This window comes from Lissotriton helveticus, chromosome 11 (genome assembly GCF_964261635.1).
Source record: "Lissotriton helveticus chromosome 11, aLisHel1.1, whole genome shotgun sequence".
Lineage (NCBI taxonomy): Eukaryota > Metazoa > Chordata > Amphibia > Caudata > Salamandridae > Lissotriton > Lissotriton helveticus.
This window is the reverse complement of record NC_136072.1, coordinates 818,624,421-818,647,487: the sequence shown is the minus strand read 5'-3', so window position 1 is coordinate 818,647,487 and position 23,067 is coordinate 818,624,421. Positions and strand designations below refer to the sequence as shown.

Below are 23,067 nucleotides of genomic sequence, written 5' to 3'. Positions count from 1 at the left end.
GCTGAGACTTAAAAACGGGCTCCACAGTCCAGGTTTCTTGAAAGCAGATGATCTCAGGGGGATGCCAGAGTTTATGCCACTGTTCATTGCCTAGGTTTTGAATGATCCCAGCTACATTCCAAGAAGCTAATCAAGTCTTACTAATACTTGCTGGGGTCAGGGTCTTTTGTAGTTCTCCCTGACGAAGGACTGGAGTTGTTGCTTGAGTGTGGCTTTCACCCCTATGAACAAACAACCTAATTTCTTACAAATACTATTTTCAAAAAACGAAGCTGTATCACTAAACTTCGATTTTTGGGGACATTAAAAAAATAAAGAGTTTTTATTCACTCCCAGTTTGCATTAACTAGAGTTTTCTTTTTCAAGTGATGCATGGTCAGTACACAGTGAAAACCACGTTGTACCCCACAGCTCAATTGTTTACTTTGGGTCTCATGGGCTGTTATCGGAACAAACTACAAACACTATACATGCCAACTCCTTAAGAGAAATAATAGTACATGTATTCGTGGATCAAGTGTCTATGTAAAATGTTACAGGTGAATATGTTGTTACTAATTTGTTTTCCACTAGCAATCACAATCTTTTTGTATCAACAAATAGTTTATTTGGAAAATAGTTAAACAATCTACACAAATAACCCATTGCCGACTTTTGTCTTATTTTCAGAAATCTCTAGCTTTCTGGGTGCTCCCTTGGGTTTTTTACCAGTTTCCCCACAAATTTCAAATAGACATGAATAACATCAACAGGAAATGTTTGTTTTTTTAGGTAAAAAAAATCCACACTGTGTCCGTGTCCTTGCTACAGCACAGAACCACAGCTCCTTTGTCACACTTCGTCTTGTGAGTGGGAGAAGCTGTGAGTCTATTCCTCAGCCACATACTGTTTGGATTTTATTTTAGCCTAAGAAATATCTAGGCAGTACCTGTCAACTTGCTGTGGCACTGACTTGCTCGTGTGTGTCTCTGAGAGCAGACAGATATTGTGGGGATTTTTTTCCTAAGCTAAGAAAAGTCAATATGAACAGCCTTAATTTCCTGACTGGTGATAGACTTGTGCCTCTGAGCCCCAGAAAAGAGCCGAAGGCTTTTTTTTATTTTTTCTTAGGGTAAAAGAAAGTCCAAAAAGAATATGGCTCCTTACTGGTGTACAGAAGTGTGTGCCTGTGCCACAGAAAAGAGGCAGACACTTATTACATTTTTTTGAAGCCTCAATAAAAACCAAAACAGTGTCGTTCTCATTGCTGGGGCACAGAATTGTGTGCCTGCGCCACAGAAAGTCAAACACTGTTTGGCTTTTTTTCCTTTAAGCTAAATAAAATTCAAACAGTATCTGTTTCCTTTCTGGGACACAGATGAGAGAGCACGAGTTTGAAAAAAAATGTATAAGTACACCATATTTACAAGCACGTAGTTAGTTTAAACATGTTTTGCACACGAGTATTTTATATTCAGGAGTGAAATATACAGAGTGGTTTATATTCAGTAGTGAAACGTATAGAATGTTAAGTAGAGTAACTATAAATTATAACGGTGTGAGATTAATGTAGAAAGGTTGGAATATATGTGAAAACCTCATGTTCTCATGTTAAAAAGAGTCATGTCCAAATTAAATGTAACTTTGAAAATCCAGTATTATGTGTAGGCCTTAGGGCAATTCACAGCAAACCTGAACGTGCTGCTAAATTTACGTGAGATAAGGTTGACATGGTTCTTCCAAATGTACTATTGAACTTAGGGTTAAAAGTATATGCTTTATAGATGTGTTATTTTAGAAACGTATGCTAGTTAAGAATGTTTGCTGTTTAAATCAAGTTAACGTTTTAAGAGTGCAGGGACCTGCTGCATGTAAATCAAGTAGGCCAGAGCAGATAATGTCATGTAGTTTAAATTGCCATGTGCTCGTTAGAGGAGAGGTCGTGAGGTGTCCAGCATGGAGCTTTGAGAGTGTTTTATGACCAAAGATATGGTGGAGTCTGGAATTTGAGGCCCACTGCAGGATGAGCTGTATGCAGGTGCGAGGGTCCTAATCAGCTCGAATGAAAGGGACTTTGTTCAGTGGCGCCTTGCGCAGGCCTGTAGGAGTTTCCAGGAATTTCAGGGGGTATCAGCGCACGGAAGAAGGAGCCTGGGAACCAAGGTCAACTATAACGAGGGTCTTCAAGAGTACCATCATGGAGTTTGCCGCGCAAAGATGTACCACGTGAGGGGCGTCCCAAGGGGCGTTTCTATTGGAAATGTGATTTGGTATTAGGGAAAGTGACCCGGGAGGAGAGCAGAGCAGATGATTTTGGGAGCCTAAGGAAGCGGATGGGTAGGCAGATAGGCTGATCAGGAGAGACCCATCATCAGAGAAGAGACAAAGAGAAGTGCGTGATCTTCTTAGGAAGTCACCACGGCTGACACCTAGAGGGTTAAGATCTTGCTAAGTAGGGATGTCACTTAATATAGTGTAGGGACAGACTAACCTTAATTTTCTTTTCTGTAATGACTTTGAGGTTGCAACTTGTATTCATTTTGGCAACGCTCATGTTATTGGAAGTTGTACTTATTATTCTGTTTTTCAGACTCAGACTATTCAAAAAGTTCATGTTCATAGTGATACCGATTTCTCTTCTTAATCTCATTTTGAGAAGTTTGTATCTTCAGTTATCTTTGACTTTATATTAAATCTTTAAAACTTAATTTTGGTCAGTGGTCATTTAGAGTGGTGTAAGTTCTTAAATTGATTGCTTTATTGCGAGATTACCTTTTACTCAAGACAGGTACCAACGATTCAGTCGACAGGAAATGGGATTTGGTAAGATAATTAGTAACCAGTAATCCCGCGTTAGCAGTTGGTAGCAGAGTGAGGATGGTTATCTTCTTGAGGAAGGTAATCTAGAGAGGTTAGTTTACCCCAAGGCCCGAGACGCCGAGAGACGAGCAGCGGAAGAATCGTGTGCCGAAAGGTGCAGACGGTGCGAGAAAAGCAGCAGTATTGGAGAGTGAGTATAAAAAGGGTCATGCGTGAACAGATTGCGGTGTTTTGTGTTGTATTTGTATTGTAATGTCTTGCGGAGTTGAATGCCTGTAGTGTGAATGAGAGAAGGTTGTGAGCGCGCGCAACCTGGTAAACTGGTAACCTGGTAAACGGGTGAACTGGTGAAATCTTAAGTTCAGGCCAGAGCTTAAGTGGTTTTGGGTGTATCGAACATCCAGGGTAGTTGTCGACCATAGTACGGAGGTCACGAGGTACCATTGACCGCCGTGGATCCAAGATAGGGGGAGTGTAAGAGTGAGTGTATGAGTAACGGACGCTGGTCGAAAGTTACTGCGTGTGAGTAACCTATCGGAGAAGGCGATTGTCTGGAAGTAAACGGAAAGACATTTTGCCAAGTTAAGGTGACAACTACAGAAAGACTGTGGGCGTACAGTCAAAGAAAGGTGATCGCTTGGACGGAAGTAATCATTTTTCAGAGTATGAATGGGATGCGTGCATGACCGAGGAGACGAGCTGAGAAAGGAGGGGAACTGCTGCGAAGGGGGACGGGTGACGTCGGCTAGAGCCGCGCTGTGATTGAGCGGTTGGTGTGACGTTAGCTAGAGCCGCGCTCTGGTTGGGCGGCTAGTGTGACGTCGGAGGAAAGTCGCGTACGGATAGGCCAGTTAGTGAGGACAGCGCTGAGATTGGTGGAGTGTCATCAGGAAGTAAACAAACGCGGAGAAAAGAGAAATCATGAAGTGTTTTAAGTGTTTGAAAGGGATTTTTAAACGTAAACGAAGTGAACATTATTACGGGGAAGAGGCTCCCCCAGAGGGTACGCCAGCTCATTATATGGCAACGAATGTTGGGCTGCATACGATATTGTGGATTGGGGCTTGGAATAAGCTTACGGAAGGGAATGAGGAAATGCAGTTCCCGAAGTACGGGACGTTTAAATTAGAGGTGTTACATCGGCTGAAAGCAACCATGTCCTCATTGAAACCCTCGCCCAGACCAACACAGTTTGAGGCTCTTAATGCATGGATTAAGGCTGCACACGACCGAAATTTGAACAGGCGTCAACAAAGGCTGACGCGATCGGTAAGGGCAGTGCGAGATTCCAAATGGGATGAGGAGGAAAAGCGTTGGAGAGTACAGACTATTGAGGTGGAGAAAATGTATCCGATGAGGGAGGTGTCAGGAGGAGGAAACCTCATGGAAGAAGACGAGGAAAGCGAGTCGGAGGACAATCTGATAAACAGATTGTTAATGGATAGACCACCTCCGAGAGTGGAGTTGATAGAAGATAGAGGGCTCGCAAGGGAGGATGGGAATGAGATAGAGGGATATACACCACTCCCTATTTCGGAATGGACACCTAGCAAAGGCGGAGAAACACCTCCAAACAACACTGTACAGAGTGTAGTGGGAAGGTTTGTGGTGCAGAAAACGCCAACCACAGAAAGGGTTGAGTCTGTGGGATTGCCAGACGCTCTTCAAGTGCCTGTTACCATAGGACCCATAGTTTCGATCTATAATTCTGAGAGAGATAGAGGGGAACAACAAAGGCAATTGGATAGGGAAAGGATTGAGATGGAAAGGAGGAATAATGTGACGAATGCATGGAAACAACTACCAGGTTCGGTAACGTGGAACACCCCATTAGACACAACTGTCGGTCCCAATTCAGAACAGGGAGGTCCGAGAGGACCAATGGATCTAAGGGGACCGCGGCCAAGATCTTTTTCAGAGTTAAGAGCTGATTTGAGGGAATGGGACGGGTCCATAGTATCTCCGAGTAACAGGACAAGAACGGAACCAGAGTGGGAAAGCAGGGGTAACGGGACTGTATCTCATTGTGGGGCCAGCGAAAGCAGTCAGGGCCGGGAAGGCCAAAGTCAAGAGAATAGAGGGGATGCATGTCCTACAAATCAGAGAGAACAGCCGGAACAAAATACTAGGATTGTAGAATGTGAGGAAATGTCCCGTCTCTGGGGGAAGGGAGGAGATGAGGCGGTACGGGCTTTTCAGAATAGGTTTAGGTGCCTTCATCATACACTCGGGGAAGACGTTCAACATTGGAGAAAGGAGAACAGCGATAGGTCCCGCCACGCCTCGAATAATCAGGAATCACAGGGAAGTAGGGAAGAAAGAGGGAGTAATGGAACATCTTACCCTGCATCCCGTGAAACTAGCCCGGAGGGGGAGAGAGGGGCTATGAGGCATGAAGGAGTGTTTCACCACCCACCCCGAGAAGACGGAAAGGCATGGGATCTAGAGAGATGGGATCAGGGGAGGACTCCTTATAATTCACCCATACCTAAACGTAGATCTCGGAGCTGGGATGGGAGAGATGCGGATGGAGGAGCTAAATTGAGTGTCTTGAAAGCTGAAATTAAGGCAAAAAGGCTTGATGTTACCAGTTTAAAATCAGATGTTGATGAGATAATAGATGGAACATTGCCTTTGGAAAGGATAGAATTGTACGAACAGGATGAGTTATTGTTCATGGCAAAGGATATTACTAGGAAAGCTAGAGCGTTTCATGAAAAACTGACTGATTTGGCAGACAAGTATGCCGTGGATTTGTCTAGGACAAGGGCATTGCAGAGCAACCACAGATTACAGTACGCAGACCAAGATCTAGATGAGAAGAGAACTACTGGATTAAAAACACACATAAGAGAGCTGGTAACAGGGATAAGAGTGTGGAGAGAACTGGATAAATGGGAAGAAAGGTGGTCGAAAAAGGGCACAGTTAGGCGAAGTACAAATGTGATGACCCCTGAGGGAAGGGTAATGCAGATGGAGGCATTCCCTTTGCGAGAAATATCAAATGGAAATTATGTACATGTGCCCTGGAGTAGAGGAGACTTAGCCGCATTTACCAACTCATTTCCGAAGTTGCGGGACAATCCAGTCGAATGGTATAAGCAGGTAGAGAGGTTCGTTAAAATCTCGAAAGTACTGTGGATAGATTTGAACACGTTGTTTGACATCGTGGTCCCATCTGATTTGTGGACCCCGTGCAAGACTAGTGTCGAATGGCCAAATGCTGAACCATTGAGGGATGCTCGAACAAATGGACCATCTGAGATTGTCATGCGAAAGTATGAAAGGGTAATAGCATGGCTGAAAGATAAGGTACCACCACAGGATATAGATTGGGTAAAAATAGACCGAACAAGGCAGGAACCCAAGGAGACAGTTCACGAGTTTTATGAAAGATTGTTGAAAACATTCAAGCAATACAGTGGACTAGATGTAATGGATCCCAAAGACATAGGGCAGTTCGTGTCAAAGTTTGTCTTGGGGTTGAGACCTGATATTTGTTTGATGATACAGCAACATTTAATCTGTTGGCAGAACAAACCACTAGATGAGATTTTACGATATGCGAGGTACTGCAGTGACGAGATAGATTCTAAAGCCAAGAATCTAAAGGAGAAATTGATGGTGGTGCAAATGCAGTCCGCTGGGAAGGGTGGCCAGCAGAAGCAGGGGATGGGACGAAAACCAAATGGTCAGAACAAAGATAATGAAGAAGGGCAGAGACCTAGGATAGACTTTGCCACTTTAAAGAAAACGACAAAGTGTCATCTGTGTCACCAGGTGGGGCATTGGCGACGCGAGTGTCCCTTTAACCCTGAAAATGGGGAGCTAGAAGTAGAAGAACAGGTCCAAGAAGACCCAGTGCAAAAGGTGACAGTCCCAAGTAATAAGGTGGCCAAAGGGGGGACTTCGGCTCCACGGGCCCAATTCCCACAGCCACCGAAGATAACAGCTGGAGGAAAGGTCTTTAAACAAATGCCTCTGTTTATTGAGGAAGAAAAATGTTATTACATTGATCCATTGACAGGACAACGGGTGAGCAGTGAAGAGGATTGTACCCTCGGGGCAGTCCTAGAAGTGGATCAAAGAGGGCCATTTGTTGAGGCAGAAGTGGCAGGGTGTCCCACTACGTTCTTAGTGGATACTGGGGCTACTCGTTCGACTCTGAGATCAGCGGTGGTTCCAGACTTGCCGATGTCAGGGGAAACAATTCAGGTGGTAGGAGTCGCAAATAAGAGAATGACTAGTCCTTTGACAGAACCAGTATCTGTGAAAATAGGAAATCATATGAACGAACATCAGTTTGTGGTTTGTGACTCGAGTCCGGTATGTCTGTTAGGTAGGGATTTGTTATGCAAATTGAATTGCACCATATACTGCACCCCACAAGGAGTGGAGGTACAGACTACCGACGATGATGCTACCTTTAAGGTGGCCAATTCAAAATTCTGTGTAGAACTATATCCTACTCTGACGGTAGAAGATCTTCCACAAGACTTAAGAGATGCAGTGGCGTCAGAGGTGTGGGATTTCACAGGAGAAGATATAGGATTGATTAAAGGGGTAGAACCGGTAAAAATTCTGGTAAAACCAAATGTTGAGTTTCCAAGAACGCCTCAATACAAATTGTCACAGGAAACGATTGCAGGAATAAAGCCTGTGATCGAGTCAATGATACAGCAAGGAATACTGAAAGAAATCGTGGGCAGTCCTTGTAACTCCCCGATTATGGGTTTGCAGAAACCTAGTGGGAAGTTTAGGATAGTTCAGGATTTGCGAAAGATTAACAACATAGTCGTTTCATGTTGTCCCGTGGTACCGAATCCATCAGTGATATTGTTTCAAATACCATGTCAAGCAGAATGGTTCACAGTGATAGATCTTTGTCAGGCTTTCTTTTCAATCCCATTGGATGAAGAGAGCCGGTACCTTTTCGCTTTTAAAATGGAAGATCGCGTTTTAACATGGTGTCGAATCCCACAAGGATTCACAGACAGCCCATCCATCTTTAATCAGTTGCTGAAGAAGAATCTTGAGAATCTAGTACTGCCACAGAACTCGGTTCTGGTACAGTACATAGATGACCTACTTGTTGCGTCAGAAACAGAGGAAGCTTGTAAAGCAGATTCAATTGCCTTACTGAATCATTTAGCTGAAAATGGACATAAGGTATCTCCGAGCAAGTTACAGTATTGTCTGACAGAAGTACAGTATCTAGGGCACAGGTTAGAAAAAGGGAAACGTAAGGTGTCCCCAGAGAGGATTGAGGCGATAATGAAAATGAATGCGCCTACAACACAGAGAGAAGTTAGAATGTTCTTAGGAATGGTGGGTTACTGCCGACAGTGGATAGTTAACTTTTCACTGAAAGCAAAGCCCTTACAGAAACTGACGCACAAGGAGGTGAGTGATCCGGTACCATGGGATGAAGAATGTCTGGTGGCGTTTTTACAGCTGAGAGACGATTTATGTCGTGCTCCGGCTCTGGGAATGCCAGATTATGAAAAGTCGTTTTCACTCTATTGCTGTGAGAGAGAGGGATGTGCTTTGTCAGTCTTGGCACAGACCCACGGTAATGCCCGTAGACCAGTTGCATACTTTTCGGCTACATTAGATCCAGTAGCCGCAGCGTTGCCCGGATGTCTCAAATCCGTTGCTGCAACGGGTGTCAGCATTGAAAGGAGCGAGAGTATTGTGATGGGACATCCAGTAGTGGTGTATGTACCACATTCAGTTGAATTGTTAATGACCAGGACGAAGACGCAGCATCTGACCAATAGCAGGCTCACGCGCTACGAGCAAGTTATACTTGCCGCAGAGAACGTGACTCTCAGGAGATGCTCTGTCTTGAATCCTGCTACTTTGATGCCATTACCTACGGTAATAGAAGGCGAAGGATGTGAAGACCACGATTGCCTTGATGTGACTGAACTATGCACGAAACCCAGACCAGATATTGTGGATGAGCCATTGTCTGACCCCGATGAAATTTACTTTGTTGATGGCTCATGTTTAAGAGACGATACTGGTCGGTTGAGAGCAGCTTATGCTGTTTGTACCATTACTGGAGTTGTGGAAGCCGCTTGCCTGGAAGGAGTACATTCCGCACAGGTAGCAGAGATTATTGCCCTAACTCGTGCCTGCATAGCAGGAAATGGAAAGAGAGTCACCATCTACACGGACAGCCAATATGGTTTCGGTGTGGTTCATGATTTCGGGCAGTTGTGGTCTCAGAGGGGTTACATGACCTCCTCTGGTTCGCCCATTCGAAATGGAGAATTTGTGCGATTGCTGATAGAAGCATTACAAGGTCCTGTTGACATCGCAGTAGTGAAGTGTGTAGCTCATACTAAGAATACAGATTTTGTGTCACAAGGTAATAGATATGCTGATGAAGTCGCACGCTATTGTGCGGAACAAAGTTATTCTTTCTCAAAGGTGGAAATAGAAGGTGCAGAAGAAAAGACTGAATTAAGTATGATGTTAGAAACTGTAGACACTTGGGAGGATTTAAGAATAATGCAGGAGAACGCACCTGAAACAGAGAAAAAGGCATGGGAAATAGCAGGTTGTGTGCGAAGTGAAATGGATTTTTGGGTTTCAGCAGATGGGAGAGCTGTGTTACCTGAAGAATTAGCTAATCCCATGGCGAGAGAAATACATGGTCCAGTACATCTAGGAAGGGATGCTATGATGAGAGTGTTTAGGCAAACTTGGTATTGCCCTAAATTTAGAATAGCAGCAGAATCAGTCTGTAAACGATGTGTTACTTGCCAACAGCTGAACGTAGGCAAACGAACCCCAGTCACACTGAGTCACATTGGGAGGTCGGGGGGGCCTTTCAATAGAATGCAACTAGACTTCATCGAGATGCCAAGAGTCAATCGCCTTCGGTATGTGTTGGTGATTGTATGCGTATTTTCCAGATGGGTTGAAGCGTACCCTACACGTAGGTGCGATACACTCACAGTGGCTAAATTGTTGCTCAGGGAGTTGATACCGCGCTTCGGGGTGCCTGCCTCTTTGGAATCGGACAGAGGAAAACATTTTAACAGCGAAATAGTGAAGATGTTGTGCTCCACACTGAATATCGATCAAAAGCTGCATTGTAGTTATCGACCAGAAGCTTCAGGAATTGTGGAACAAGTGAATGGCACTTTGAAGAATAGATTGGCTAAAGTAGTGGCATCCACATCTTTGAGTTGGCCAGATGCTCTTCCTTTAGTGCTCATGAGCATGCGCAGCACACCTGATAGGAGGACAGGTCTCTCTCCCCACGAGATCCTGATGGGGAGGGCCATGAGACTTCCTACAGTTCCAACTACTGCTCTATTGAATATTACAGATGATCTGATCTTGGATTATTGTAAAGGACTGTCTGACGCCATCCATTCTGTGTCCCTTCAGGTGCATGCGGCTGAAGTTCCAGCAGCGAGGAACCTGTGTCATGACCTGAACCCAGGGGACTGGGTCTTGGTTAAAAAGCACGTCCGGAAGAACTGCCTAGATGTTCGCTGGCGTGGGCCCTTTCAGGTAATCCTGATAACGAACACCGCGGTGAAGTGCGGGGGGCTGCCAAATTGGATCCATGCATCCCATACTAGAAGAGTTCCAGCACCTCTAGAAGGAACAGCTCCCATCCCAGACGAAAGCCCGGAAGTGGAAGAGGAGTCGCAAGAAGGGATTGAGGCAGCTGAGGAGGTGTCGGAAGAAGTTGGGAACGCATCGGATTCAGAAGAAGAGCGAAGGCAGGACGGCAGTGAGACAGAAGACGCAACTGAAGGAGAGAGCAGAAGTGAATACGACTCAGACTCAGATCCGTATCGGAGCGACCAAGAACCAAGTGGGAGGACAAGAAATAGGAGAATAAGGCTTGGAGCTGCCACTTGGCCAACAAGGAGAAGAAGGCTAAGTTTGAGGTCGGCCCAGGAAGAAACGCTTACTCCTATATCCGAAGACTCAGATCCAGAAGAAGATATCCAGGATCAAGCCGAGGAGGGTCTTAGAAGATCAAGTAGGGTGCGAGTGCCTAGCAGAAGATACTCTACTCCCGATTGGACCTACCTCGTTGCAGATGTCTGGGAGACACAGAACAGGGAGGATCAGGGAAGTGGAACTGATCAGAACTGACCCGATCATCACAGTGCAAATAAAGTTTCTACTGCCAGGAGCGGAGACCGAAAGGTTGCTGACACTCAACATCGTTCATCCTGCTCTCCTGAGTGGAATAAGAAAGTTGATTTTAGAAACAGTTGAGTTTCCAGTTTGTTGTTCACGATATCCAATATTGGAGGGAACTCTTCTTCGTTTGGAAATGCTTGAGCGAGTAGTAGAAATGCTAGGAGCACTTATTGTTGTGGACTAATATCATATTGCGAATGTCTTCAAGGGGGTGCAGATCTGGAAAGGTGAAGAAAGTGATCTTGATTAGAACGGACCCCTTTGTAATTGTGGATGTAGAACTGATAGTACCAGGAGTGGAAATTGAAAAAACGCTAACTCTCAATTTCGTCCGTCCACTTGTCTTGAGCGAAATAAGGAGAATAATCCTAGAAAAAGTTGACTTTCCATGTTGTGGTACGAACTGTCCAGAACCTGAGGGAATGATACTTCGGATGGACATTTATGAAGAAGTAGTGTCACTCCTTGAGTCATACATAACTTCAGACGAAAATAAGACTGTTGCAAAGAAATTGTAAAAAAACTTGTTGCAAGATAACCTAGCGCCGAGTGGAAGAAGAAAAGTGATAGGGGTTTCATTTTAGTGGATGGAGAAGGGCTAGGGTTGTCTATTTTCTACTGGACTTTGAACTGTTTTGCGGAAACAAATTGTCAAGCTTCCAAGTGTTCAAAGAAAGACATTGCAAGAGAGAAAGACTTTGTTTGAAAAGAAGAGGAAGTGAATGCTGGAAGAAAGTCGAAAACTACACTGTTTGAGAACATGGAGGCTGGCAACCCGAACCGCAGGGCAAAATGTATAGCTGTTATATCTTTAGGAGTAGTGGTTTCTCTTATACTTTTAGTGGTAACTGTTTCATTCCTAGCGGGACACGAAGGGGATGAAACCACAGTTAAGGAGGATAAGGGAGTGTCAACACCGAAAACTACCGTTATTAAAGAGAAGGGAAACATCAATGAAAAAGACAAAGCATTGTTAGATGCAGAGGTAAAAAGGTTACACATGGATGAGTCACAGGGAAATTACAAGTCAAATGCTTATGCTAAATTGCTTTATGAATATGTTGATGCCATGGAAGTAAAGGATTGTTATGTCTGTATGCAATTACCAGCTTCAGTGGAGGAGGGTATCAGATACCATCATCTCCCGTTGACATATGGAATAACGTGCAGTTTATTGTTAAGTATGTTTTATGGACGAGACGGATTTGAGTATTACTTCTCGAATTTCGACTCGACATTGCCAGAGGTTCCGAATTTCAAGCATTTGAACAAATGGGACTACTACAAAAGCGAAGACAGATTACACAAATGGTTTATTCCATGGAGAACGTTAGATACTTCACATGCTCGAATCAACAATCTGACTTGTCAAATATCAGAAGTTGAGAAAAAGTTTATAGCTCAGGTAGATACTAGATACAGGAGGCAGAAGATATTGAAGGCATCAGGACAAGGGGAAACAGATTGGACCAAGGAGGAAAGGGCACAACAACGAAAAGGTAGTATTGGTCCAATTGCTTTGGATAAGGAGAAACGGGGGAAACTGTGCATTCACAGGAGTTACTCCTATTATGAAAACGTTTATGTAGGACAAGTCAATTGTGAACATGCCTTTCAATTGGAGTATTACTCTAAGAACTTCATGAAAGGGATGCAAGCAATACCAAATGTATATTTTGTATGTGGAAAATATGCCTATGTGAAGTTACCAGATAATTGGTACGGATCATGCTATCTGGCTGTTGTCTTCCCTAAAATATATCATGTTGAGAATTTAGACACGCCTAAGAAAGAAATATCAACTAGATGGAAGCGAGGGCTGGGTGCAGCAGAAGTAGTTGGAGATGTAATAGGTGCTGCATTCCCTTTCTTAGGATTGATAATGAATGACATTAAGATCAGGAGGTTAGCTACAGTCGTAGATAGGCTATCTGCCAGTACTGCAAGATCCTTGATGCTGATAGAAGGGGAGATGCAATCGATTAGGGCAATGGTTCTTCAGAACCGACTTGCTTTAGATGTTCTGTTAGCAAAAGAGGGAGGAGTCTGTAGGGCCTTGAAGGTCCAGGAATGCTGTACTTACATTCCAGACAATTCAAAGCCTCTAGAGAAGTATATACAAAACATCACTGCCATACACTACGAAATTGAGGACCTGGCAAAGGTAAATGTGTGGGAAAAAGTAGGCCATGGAATGGGTAAAGTTGGAAGTTGGTTTGCCAACTTAGGAAAGGGCATCGTTTGGTACATATTGAAGCCCATCATCATAGTAGTGATTTGTGTAATCACTTTGTGGGGATTGGTGCGTTTGTATCAATGTTATAGAGCAAATAGATTGCAGAGAACTATGAAGAAACAGGAAGAAGAGTTGACAGCGATGCAGGACACTCAATATAAAAGTCTGAAAGCATTAGAGAGTATGAAAAGAAGTGGTACTGTCCTGACTTCACTTTAAAAGGTTCTACATTTTTAGTGTCTTGGTGATGATGACCCCTGAAGGTCATCAAAGGGGGGACTGAGAGAGCACGAGTTTGAAAAAAAATGTATAAGTACACCATATTTACAAGCACGTAGTTAGTTTAAACATGTTTTGCACACGAGTATTTTATATTCAGGAGTGAAATATACAGAGTGGTTTATATTCAGTAGTGAAACGTATAGAATGTTAAGTAGAGTAACTATAAATTATAACGGTGTGAGATTAATGTAGAAATGTTGGAATATATGTGAAAACCTCATGTTCTCATGTTAAAAAGAGTCATGTCCAAATTAAATGTAACTTTGAAAATCCAGTATTATGTGTAGGCCTTAGGGCAATTCACAGCAAACCTGAACGTGCTGCTAAATTTACGTGAGATAAGGTTGACATGGTTCTTCCAAATGTACTATTGAACTTAGGGTTAAAAGTATATGCTTTATAGATGTGTTATTTTAGAAACGTATGCTAGTTAAGAATGTTTGCTGTTTAAATCAAGTTAACGTTTTAAGAGTGCAGGGACCTGCTGCATGTAAATCAAGTAGGCCAGAGCAGATAATGTCATGTAGTTTAAATTGCCATGTGCTCGTTAGAGGAGAGGTCGTGAGGTGTCCAGCATGGAGCTTTGAGAGTGTTTTATGACCAAAGATATGGTGGAGTCTGGAATTTGAGGCCCACTGCAGGATGAGCTGTATGCAGGTGCGAGGGTCCTAATCAGCTCGAATGAAAGGGACTTTGTTCAGTGGCGCCTTGCGCAGGCCTGTAGGAGTTTCCAGGAATTTCAGGGGGTATCAGCGCACGGAAGAAGGAGCCTGGGAACCAAGGTCAACTATAACGAGGGTCTTCAAGAGTACCATCATGGAGTTTGCCGCGCAAAGATGTACCACGTGAGGGGCGTCCCAAGGGGCGTTTCTATTGGAAATGTGATTTGGTATTAGGGAAAGTGACCCGGGAGGAGAGCAGAGCAGATGATTTTGGGAGCCTAAGGAAGCGGATGGGTAGGCAGATAGGCTGATCAGGAGAAACCCATCATCAGAGAAGAGACAAAGAGAAGTGCGTGATCTTCTTAGGAAGTCACCACGGCTGACACCTAGAGGGTTAAGATCTTGCTAAGTAGGGATGTCACTTAATATAGTGTAGGGACAGACTAACCTTAATTTTCTTTTCTGTAATGACTTTGAGGTTGCAACTTGTATTCATTTTGGCAACGCTCATGTTATTGGAAGTTGTACTTATTATTCTGTTTTTCAGACTCAGACTATTCAAAAAGTTCATGTTCATAGTGATACCGATTTATCTTCTTAATCTCATTTTGAGAAGTTTGTATCTTCAGTTATCTTTGACTTTATATTAAATCTTTAAAACTTAATTTTGGTCAGTGGTCATTTAGAGTGGTGTAAGTTCTTAAATTGATTGCTTTATTGCGAGATTACCTTTTACTCAAGACAGGTACCAACGATTCAGTCGACAGGAAATGGGATTTGGTAAGATAATTAGTAACCAGTAATCCCGCGTTAGCACAGACACCCAGGTCCTTGTTTTCACCGTGCTTTTCCTGGATAGAGTAGCATTGTGAAACTAAGGATTAATGTGAAACTTAATCATGAAGTGGGGATTGAAATGGGAGGGTCTCGAAACATTTCTAGTCTATTCACTTCCAATTCAGTCTCTTAAATTATTCTGTTAGAAGGTTGTCAGCAGTGGTGGGAGGGAAGGAGGTACAGCGCTGGGTTGCGACCCCTGCCCTCCATTTCACCTTCCTCCCTTCCGCCAACATAAAGTTCATTGGTGCAGTGTGGATTGCTAGAAAGGAGGTAAGGTAGTGATGCTGCCCTTAAACCCTCCTCTAACCCTGCCTACCAGCTTGTTCGTTAGAAGTACCTGGAGGGGGACTAGAGAGTTCTTCCAAGGCTCCTTGCATAAGTGTTTGATGTCTTCTGCACATCAATCGAATAACACCGTGTGAGAATATGAAGTCAGACCACACGCATGTTGTGATCATCCATCTTGGACATTTTGCTACTACAAGGAGGATAACTTCTAGAGGGAGCTGGCATGATATAGGAGTTAGGTGGACCACCTCTCCAGAACTTAAACACAAGCTGCTTACCCCCCTCCCCTCTCCCCCCCAGAAACTTGAGCCCTCACGGGTGAGCAGTGCACTTACAATTCCCCTGATTGATTGATTTTGAGTCACCAAACATCCAAACCTTTAAACACATGCAAAAAAACAAAGAAAGGTTAAATATTCAATCAGAAAAAAAGTCTCGTAAAAGGCAGCAGTAGTATTCTGGGACCCTTGTTCAGTTAGTATATCAACCTTGGCACACCAGTGGTTCATGTCTGCGTGGAAGGGTGTGGAGTATAGTGGGGTCAAGTGGGGTGGGGTGTACAGGGGTAGAGTGGAGTGGGGTAGATTGGGGTAGAGTAGAATTGGGCAGATTGGGCAAAAGGGGAATGGGGTAGATTGGAGTGGGGAAAATTGGCGTAGATTGTAGTGGAGTGGGGTAGACTGTAGTGGGATAGACTGAGGTAGGTTACAAAACAGCATCGGCCACCATGGAAAATGCAAATGGCCCGTATTCTTGATAACAGTTATGAAATGACCAGGTCACATAGATGCAGTTGGTCCTACCAACAGGGTGCCATTCGGCGATCCTGTTGTTTTTCAGTCAGTGCAATGCAGTCTCCAAGTTAGGATGTTTAATGGAAACAGTGAAAGTACACGGGTAGTGTGTTTACTACTGCTGGCTGAAAACAGCATTGCCTGAAGTCCACCCACATTGGTGCCTTAATAGCTCAACAATTTCAACAATGGATGGCTTCGGCTGAACAAAACAAGCGGCATCGCCTCAACATCCTGTGATTCTGGGCGAATCACTTTATCTCCCGGCATTAAAAAAAGATTCTGAACTTATGTAATGTAACTGGTGCTTAAGGAAAGTGTCCAATACTTTCTGGTCAGGTCGAGATCACGCTATATAAAAATACCAAAATAGTAATTTACAGCTGGAGCAGGGACAATTCCATGATAAAGATTTTTTATCAGATCTCTATTTTTAATGTATGTAGCGCTGAATCTTATATTGAGCTTGCAGGCTATTGTAGAGGAATAACATCAGATGTTAATCCTTAATAGAGTTGTCTCTAGTCTTCTTAATGCCACATCATTTTCCTAGTCGTTGCATTTTGAAAAACGATTCCAGGGTCTGGCAACTGTTTAAAGGACTGAAACAGAAATGAGGGCTTTAGGAGATATAGGGCCAGATGTAGGTAGGCAAATACCGGTCGGTAACGGACGACATTCGGTAATTTCGGCCGTTACCGACCGGTATTTGGAAAATGAGATGTAGGGCCACCTAAAATACAGATTTGGTAATTTTACAGATTCGGTAATTTTACAGATTCGGTAAAATTACCAAATCTGTATTATGAGATGTAGGTAGCACTGTAATCAGTGCTACAGGGCTTTAAGAATTCGTTATTTACCACCAACTAGAAGTTGGTGGTAAATAATGAAAAGCCTTGAAAAAGCATATTTTTTGCTTTTGAAACGTTGCCATGTTGCAGACTGTCTGAAACATGTGCACCCATACATGATTGAGGGGTGCAGCAGGGTGTCAAAGTGACACCCTGCCACCCTTCAATGTTTCCCCCAATTACCGAATCGGTATTTACCGATTCGGTAATTGACATTCATTCCTATGGGCCTGGAGGCCCACAGGAATGAATGGCAATTACCGAATCGGTAAATACCGATTTGGTAATTACCGAATCTTACCGATTCAATAATTTAAAAAGAGAAATTACCTACATCCCATTTACCTACTCTTAAATACCAAATCGGTATGATTCGGTATTTAAGAGTAGGTAAATCGAGATTACCTACATCGGGCCCTTATAGACCTACAGGGGTCGACTCCCCTATTCAGAAACCAACAACACAAAAGAGACCCCTGGGTCTCAGGAAGCTTCCTGGCAATCTGGGCTACCAGCCATCGACTCAGACAGGACTCGATACTACGTTGAGTTTGCGCCAAGGTTAAGGTGAAGTTTGTTACATGACATTTGCGGGTAAATACCAACCGGTGGACTCCTGATTGAGTGGTCTCTCCACTCCAACCCGCTGGTTCTGTTTAACATCATTTTTGCTTATTTTGCACCACAGTGCATTTGTTACACATACTTTATTATACTATTCACGGGGTCCTGAAGAAAGGCGCCACACCCCTCAGGATGGTATAAGGCTCGAACATGTCGACCCATTTCTTTACTCTATGATAGGTTGAATTTCCTCCTGTCATAGCCTGGTTTTAATCCTGGCCCTGGGGTGCCCTAATAAAGTTTATTGTGCATCCTGGAGTTAGTTTTACTTCACACTCGTTCTTTTTCACTCCTGACCACACCCAGATCACATAAAGGTTTAGTACACCTCTCTCTATCAAAGAAAACATCCCTGAGCCCCTCACTCTCATAGAGAGAGTTGTAGCCTGCATTATAACCATGTTCATAAGGCGAGGAAGTTGCCCAATGATGAAGCATACCACCTTCGGGTGGGTGAGGGAAAACATCCTTTAAAATAGACATCCCCTTACCACTCTTCCAACTGTTTAAAGTAGACTTCCACTTTTGTAAAAAGGGTGGAACCCATTCTGTAACAGCTGTAAGCCTCTAAAACAGGAAAGGACATCAGAGGAAGACAAGAAGTTAACTGTATAAAAACAGTGGCGGCTCCTCCGCTAAGGCAGAAGAGCGTTGCCCCACTGAGCAGGCCAACAAGGAAAAAATAAAATGATAATAACTCATTGTAATTATTATTTTATTGTCTATCCTGGCTCTGCTCGGTTGGGGCTGGACGGCTTTGCTCACAAGCAGGGTTGGAGTGGTTTGCCCACCCCAAGTGCGCAAGACGTTTTGACTGGCTTTCTCGGGCCAGCCAAACCGTCATGCGCACTTTGCATGCTCTGTACCAGGCTGCATTACAGCCTGGGTGCAGAACATGCCCAGCCTCCCATTCCTTGGCTGAGCGCTGAACCACAGCTCTCAGACCAATCACAACGCTGCATTGGATAGTTGTGATTGGCAATGGGGAGACGGATGCTTCCTGCTTCCTACCCTGGAAGCAGGCACAGAGGAACGAGAGGCGGCAGCAACAGGTATTTTAATTTTTTTTCATTCCCTCCCCCATGTGACGCGCCTCCCCAGCGCCATTAAATACCAGCCACCACTGTATAAATACATTGTAGCAACTAAGGTGCATAACATAAAATTGGATATTGATGTTCATAGAAAGTTAACAATAAGACCACCTTTTACTTAACAGATTAGATAAATAAGTTGCCCTTATTCTTGCAAGTGAAATTATTAAGCTCATTAAGTTTCATTGCCACATAACTATGCAAGAAGCATACTCTTTTTGTTTCTGGCTTTCCCCGCACCTCTACCACATGAAGCCCAGATCCCAAGAAGGACTTTTCTTTGGATGGTGCTGTTCACCATCAATGTGTAGGATTTAGATGCGGTCGGGGTATTGCTGCTCATGTTTACATTTAGTTTTTCAAAGGGATTGTTTTGCCTGTTTACATACTGTATTGGAGTAGCTCTTCCATGTATCTTACCTTGAACACGTGGTTGAGGTTTGAGGCCACAGGGCTCTTGGATGCTGCTGCCGGTGAGCTCCTTTCCACACTGTTCTGGGAATCGCTGCACTCATGAAAAGTCCTAAAGGTAGGGGCGAGAAGTGATAAGGACATAAAATATAAAACCATTTAAGGGGTTACGCTGGGCAACATACTGCGGTTAAGGGTCCAGAAAAAGAAAGCTGGTTTGGGAGGAAGGAGCTGTGGGGAAGGTAGCAATATAAGCTGCAGGTGAGAAGAAATCCTGGTCAAACATGGCGAAAAAAAATCACTCTTTATTGAGAACAAAGTATAAATTGTAGATAATAAGGGTTTACCTGTGTATATTAAAACAAGCGAATTACACTGGAGGCAAAGCATAAGAACAATGTTGGTGAGTAGAACGTGTGGTATGGAGGTGAAGAAAACCACTGCAGACGCGGTAAAAGTGGAGGAGAAGGAGATAGGTGTAAGAATTGAAGAGTTAAAGAAAAGATAAGATACCCAGAGGAAAGGGAGAGAGCCGGAGGTGGAGTGAGGAAGGAAGTTGGACTTATAATTTGAGTTGTAGCTATGTGTAAAGGAGGAAGGATTGTATAAGACACTATATAAGGTGAGACTAAAGGTGTGTGCATGCTGGTTCTTTGGTGTGCGTCTTGGCCTTTCACTTTAAGTGAAACTTCTTGTTTGTTACTAGGCTCTTCCTGGTCATGCTGAGTGGTTTGGGGGAAGGACTTGCCTTTGAACTCTTAGCCAGCCTAAGCTCCTTGTGTGGGAGTGTTGCAGCCAATAGCCAATTTTACAGTACAGGACGATAGCACCACCTTTCTACGTATTTTTTTAATTTTTAAATAAAGCTTATTTATTTGAAAAACATAGAAAAGCTACATATCGAAAACTATTAAGGAAAATCCTAACCAGTATGTTGACTGACTATTGACGGAAAAATGCCACCTTTGAATGCCCTTGAATTTAAAAATGACTCCTTGCCAGTTCTCTGAACAATATGGTTCATGGAGTACAAAAATGATGTGGTGATGTAATTGGATCTCCCATTGGTGTGTGGGATAAATACCTCTTCCCCCACCCATCCAAGGAGAGCTTTAGTCTCTCCTGTGTAATAGTTATCTCAAAGCCCTGTTTCAAACTTTCATGTAGAATGGGCCCTTGTTATGAAAGGTACCATACTGTTACACCTCAGTATCAAAAGAGAACACCATATAACTTTTTTCTGCAAAGTGTATGCTTCCCTCATAAGGAATTTCGTCTCTTCAAGGATATTGTGTATACGCCTCACTTTCTCTCTTGAGAGAACATGCTTCTTTCACTACGATTCAAAAATACTAATAAAATAATATCAATTTGCAGATGAGATTTACCCACCAATGCACTTTTGGTGATCATCTCCCTCACCAAAGACCCTCACACCGCCAAGTCCAACCTCCACGAAGGAATGAAGGCCATCGCCGAATGGATGAGGAACAGCCGACTGAAGCTGAACTCGGACAAGACGGAGGTCCTCATCCTCGGCTCCACCCCTTCAGCCTGGGACAACTCCTGGTGGCTGACAACTCTAGGAACAGCCCCGACACCCACCGACCACGCACGCAACCTAGGGGTCATCCTCGACTCTACCCTCTCCATGACTAAGCAGGTCAATGCCATCTCCTCATCCTAGATTGATTAACAGCACTGTAGCGCGAGGGTGTGCATTTTACTCTATTGCTGCAAGGGTTTTTTAACCTGCTCTATTTTAAAATTGTATATTAAAACTGTTGTTACCTTGCCTTTCACCGCGCTGACTCCCCGGTCCACCGCAGCAAATTCATGCTGATTGAGTGGAGGGAGGAATAGCGCTTGCACTTCCTTGTTGTCCCTCGGGGGGCGGCCATCTTCGGAGGTTGACGGTCTAGTCTTCCCTCCCTCCCTGACTATTTAGGGCTTTGAAACACACGCGCTCGTGTAGATTGATTAACAGTACTGTAGCGCGAGGGTGTGCATTTTACTCTATTGCTGCAAGGGTTTTTTAACCTGCTCTATTTTAAAATTGTATATTAAAACTGTTGTTACCTTGCCTTTCACCGCGCTGACTCCCCGGTCCACCGCAGCAAATTCATGCTGATTGAGTGGAGGGAGGAATAGCGCTTGCACTTTCTGGTTGTCCCTCGGGGGGCGGCCATCTTCGGACGTTGACGGTCTAGTCTTCCCTCCTTCCCTGACTATTTAGGGCTTTGAAACACACGCGCTCGTGTAGATTGATTAACAGCACTGTAGCGCGAGGGTGTGCATTTTACTCTATTGCTGCAAGGGTTTTTTAACCTGCTCTATTTTAAAATTGTATATTAAAACTGTTGTTACCTTGCCTTTCACCGCGCTGACTCCCCGGTCCACCGCAGCAAATTCATGCTGATTGAGTGGAGGGAGGAATAGCGCTTGCACTTTCCGGTTGTCCCTCGGGGGGCGGCCATCTTTGGAGGTTGACGGTCTAGTCTTCCCTCACCTCCCAATCTACATAATCTCTGTCCTTTCGCGCAGCGGTGACGCGCAGCGGGAGCGCCATAGACGCGCCGAAGAGGCGCCAAAGAGAAGCCAGTCTGCGCCAGTCCGCGTCCTGACGCTCCTGGCTTCTGGCCCTGGCAATATGGTAGGACGTCGTATCTGTTACAGCGCTTCTTCTTTGTGTGCATTGCGACCTACTGTTAGCCCGCTTTGTTTACATTCGGTCCTTCCTAATACTATAAATGCCGGCTGCAAAACATGCGACTGGTGTTCATCCCTTTTAAGTCCAGGCATAAACTCTTCTACACACACAAGGAATATGTTTCTTCTTAACTGTCGGTCCTTGCCTAAACACCACACTGAACTAGCATTATTGATTGAGGAGCTTAACCCTGAGGTCCTTTTTCTAACTGAGACATGGCTCCAGTTACAAAATGATCCAGCATTAGTATGGGCCATTCCTCTGTCACTCCTTCCACCACCCTAGCCTGTGAGAGCCTATATTTTGCTCTTGAATTTTCCCCCACCTTTACCTTTTCCGGTATTTTAGTCTACCGACCACCTGGCTCCCTTGGCAACTTCATCACTGACATGACGGATATAGCGGCTAGCTTAGTGCTCACCGCAGCAAATTTTACTCTGCTAGGTGACCTAAATTTGCACTTGGATGATCCGCTCGATGTCGCCGCCAATAGCCTCCGCTTAAACCTCCAGGCTATTGGCCTGTCTCAAAAGGGTTTTTATGCGACACATAATAAGGGACATCTTCTAGATCATGTCTACAGTAACCTAGAGACATTATCGGTTGAAGTACCGATACCATTACCCTGGACCGACTACTTTTTAATCCCCCTCACTTGGCCAATAAGTACTCCCCCTACTTTACAAATCCATGATAAACATTGGGGTAGGAAATGGAGCTCTCTACCGCTTCTTGAATGGGAACAAGTCCTCTCTGAACATCCACCCCGGAAAACGAGTAATTCCAACATGGCAGCTCTTAATTTTGATAATTGGATTTCTAATACTCTTGATCAAGTTCTTCCGAAGGGCTCTCTGCAAGCAATAAAAAGATCTAAAGTTGCTCCTTGGTATTCTCCTGCCCTTAGAACTTTGAAACAAGGCTGCCGCAAAGCGGAGAGAGCTTGGAGGAAAGATCCCTCTCAGCTGAAAGAAGCAGAGTATAGAACAACAATTAGGCACTATAAAAATGAAATAAAACTTGCCCAAGCTGAGTTCTATGGAACCAAAATTAACTCGGCAGCGAACGCCCCTAGAGAAATTTTTAAAATTGCTAAATCTGGGGGGGAGGAGCCAAGCTCGCGAGCGAAATGGTCGCCTTATAGCTCGGCTCCGTCAGCCCTCTGGCCTGACTCACATATCCTGTTGCATATCCTGCCCAGAGACGACATATTTTCGAAGAAATAGAAACGCAACATTTTGCTCTCACTCATCGTTTGACCTGGAGGCTCCGGCTTGCAGTGGTTCCGGAGC

At 44.1% G+C, this 23,067-nt stretch overlaps 1 protein-coding gene across 13 annotated transcripts in view; it reads right to left on the bottom strand.

Moving 5' to 3' along the window:
* Positions 1–23,067, bottom strand: part of FAM178B (family with sequence similarity 178 member B) — a 2,777,737-nt gene that overhangs the window by 530,225 nt on the left and 2,224,445 nt on the right. For all 13 annotated transcript variants that reach the window (XM_078666947.1, XM_078666951.1, XM_078666950.1 and 10 more), the window contains one exon: positions 19,075–19,177. In XM_078666947.1, the coding sequence (XP_078523073.1) occupies positions 19,075–19,177 (103 nt within the window). The remainder of the gene's footprint in view (positions 1–19,074; positions 19,178–23,067) is intronic.